The sequence below is a fragment of the Babylonia areolata genome, chromosome 17 (genome assembly GCF_041734735.1).
Source record: "Babylonia areolata isolate BAREFJ2019XMU chromosome 17, ASM4173473v1, whole genome shotgun sequence".
In the NCBI taxonomy this organism is placed as follows: Eukaryota; Metazoa; Mollusca; class Gastropoda; order Neogastropoda; family Buccinidae; genus Babylonia; species Babylonia areolata.
This window is the reverse complement of record NC_134892.1, coordinates 18,144,816-18,147,315: the sequence shown is the minus strand read 5'-3', so window position 1 is coordinate 18,147,315 and position 2,500 is coordinate 18,144,816. Positions and strand designations below refer to the sequence as shown.

General features: G+C 41.8%; 1 protein-coding gene across 1 annotated transcript in view; it reads right to left on the bottom strand.

Moving 5' to 3' along the window:
- Positions 1 to 2,500, bottom strand: part of LOC143291504 (adhesion G-protein coupled receptor D1-like) — a 16,912-nt gene that overhangs the window by 3,810 nt on the left and 10,602 nt on the right. Inside the window, exon 7 of the mRNA XM_076601392.1 lies at positions 1,066 to 1,151. Coding sequence (XP_076457507.1) covers positions 1,066 to 1,151 — 86 coding nt within the window. The remainder of the gene's footprint in view (positions 1 to 1,065; positions 1,152 to 2,500) is intronic.

Genomic DNA, 2,500 nt, shown 5'->3' with positions numbered 1-2,500 from the left:
TACATACATACATACATACATACATACATCATACATACATACATACATACCGTGGTAGTAGAAGTAGTAGCACTGGTAATGCTGGTGCTGGTGGTGGCGGTGGTAGTAGTGGTAATGGTAGTGGTAATGGTGGTGGTGGTGGTGGTGGTGGTATAGTCACAGTAATAGTAATAATATGGTAGTGGTAATGATGGTGGTGGTGGTGGTGGTATAGTCACAGTAATAGTAATAATATAGTAGTGGTAATGATGGTGGTGGTGGTATAGTCACAGTAATAGTAATAATATAGTAGTGGTAATGATGGTGGTGGGGGTAGTGGTATAGTCACAGTAACAGTAATAATATAGTAGTGGTAATGATTGTGGTGGTGGTGGTGGTGGTATAGTCACAGTAATAGTAATAATATAGTAGTGGTAATGGTGGTGGTGGTGGTGGTAGTAGTCGTAATAGTAGTGGTAATAGTGGTGGTGGTAATGGTGGTGGTATAGTCACAGTAATAGTAATAGTATAGTAGTAGTAATGGTGATGGTGGTGATGGTATTATTAGTCATATTCATAGTAAAAGAAGCAGCCAATGAAACCTAGGAATGGTACTATGAGGGACTCGCACAGAGACTGTTGGACCCCCACCTGGACAGACAGCCAGGACACCCCACGAACACGGCAACCTTCCCGAACCAAGACCCAACAGACCTCAACTCACGTCAGCCCACAGGTCTGTTGTTAACTCAACTCTGTCAGGAATATACTCACTGGGGATGGTGAACTTGACATTGTTACAAGTAGCTAATGATGGGACTGTTGTCAAAACATCATCATCAACATGGTTGCTATAACTGTGTCCTTATTATCATTTTGGTTATGAATGCACAAAATCAGTATTTCCATCACGTGTGTATCTTGGTTGTAACCAAATCAATGTACTGAACTGAAAGAAGGAAATGTTTAATGGAAAAGGTTGATTGAATAAATCAAAAGATAAATAAATATATATTAGATTCACTAACATTTTAAACTGGTAGCACACACACACACACACACACACACACAGAGATGAATCCTTACCTGATTTTCCTTTTGGTGGTGACGTCACGCTTGGTGTCCAACAGATAGCGCATGAACAGCATCAGAGCCATCACTGCAGCGTTCACCTGACACATGTGTACCACACAGCCACATGATGATGATGATGATGATGACTACAACAACAACAATAATAATAATAATAATAATAAAGTATCTGTGTCTGAGTCTCTTTCTGTGTGTGTGTGTGTGTGTGTGTGCGTGCGTGGCATCCTTCCCACCCCCTCCCCCGTGCAATCAGAACTCAGTCAGGCAATGGTGTGATCAGCGTGCTGTGTGGGGGCTAAGCGGCTTAACGTGACGTATTTGTCCTAATTTACGTCATTCTCTCCCAGTCACGTTGGGTTTGCACGTGACTTAAATTAACCCCTTGACTGCTGGCTGACGGCATGCTCACCTCACCTCACTGACAGTACAGATCAGCACGTCAGTCGGGCAGTGAATGGCTGTCACCTCACTGACATGACACTGACAGTACAGATCAGCACGTCAGTCGGACAGTGAATGGCTGTCACCTCACTGACATGACACTGACAGTACAGATCAGCACGTCAGTCGTCATTCTTTGTTGAGACTTCTTCCTCCAGGCATCACGTCACATCCGGTCAGCAGAATCAACTGTGTCACCGAAAAGTCCACAGAAAATAGGACATGTGGTTGCAGCTGATGCCAGTCTTCTCACTTCACCCAGATCCAACAGACATGGGGTCACGGATTGAAGTGTGGACTGCTTTTTTTCAGTCTCTGTCTGACTTGTCTGACTGATTTCTTTTTGTGTGTTTTTCTAACTTTTGTCTTCCTTTCAACCTCCTTTCTTTCTGTTTTTTGCACTCCGCCATACCTTCATCCTTTCCCTTTCCTGTCAGTCTGTCTTTGCTAAGTCGTCGTCCCCCGTGTCGTTGTTTTTGTTTTATACACACACAAATGGAAGAGCAGCTGGACCTCTGTTGTAGCTGCTGTTGCTTTTGATCAATAAATTAACTTTGATCAAAATATGGAGTACTTTTAGCAGTATATGGTGCTATACCTACACTGTCTGTGTCTTTCTCACTGTTTCTGTCTGTCTGTCTGACTGTCTGTTTGTCTGTCTGTATGTATGTATGTATGTATTTCTCTCTCTCTCTCTCTCTCTCTCTCTCTCTCTCTCTATATATATATATATATATATATATATATTGTTTCCTTCTGAATGTGGATAAACATTTAAAATCTATCACAACATTTTTTTTCTGATTTGGCTGTTAATCGGTATAAATACAGAAAAAGGTATTGAAACAACAACCCTGGCTGGAAAGGTCCAATCTGTGAACGTTCAAAGCATTTTGTTCTTAGTTGTGATGCACAGAAGGAAATCAGAAAAAAAAGAAACACTGAGGTATATTGGACCGGGTATTATCGTCATTCTTGTTCCTGTTAA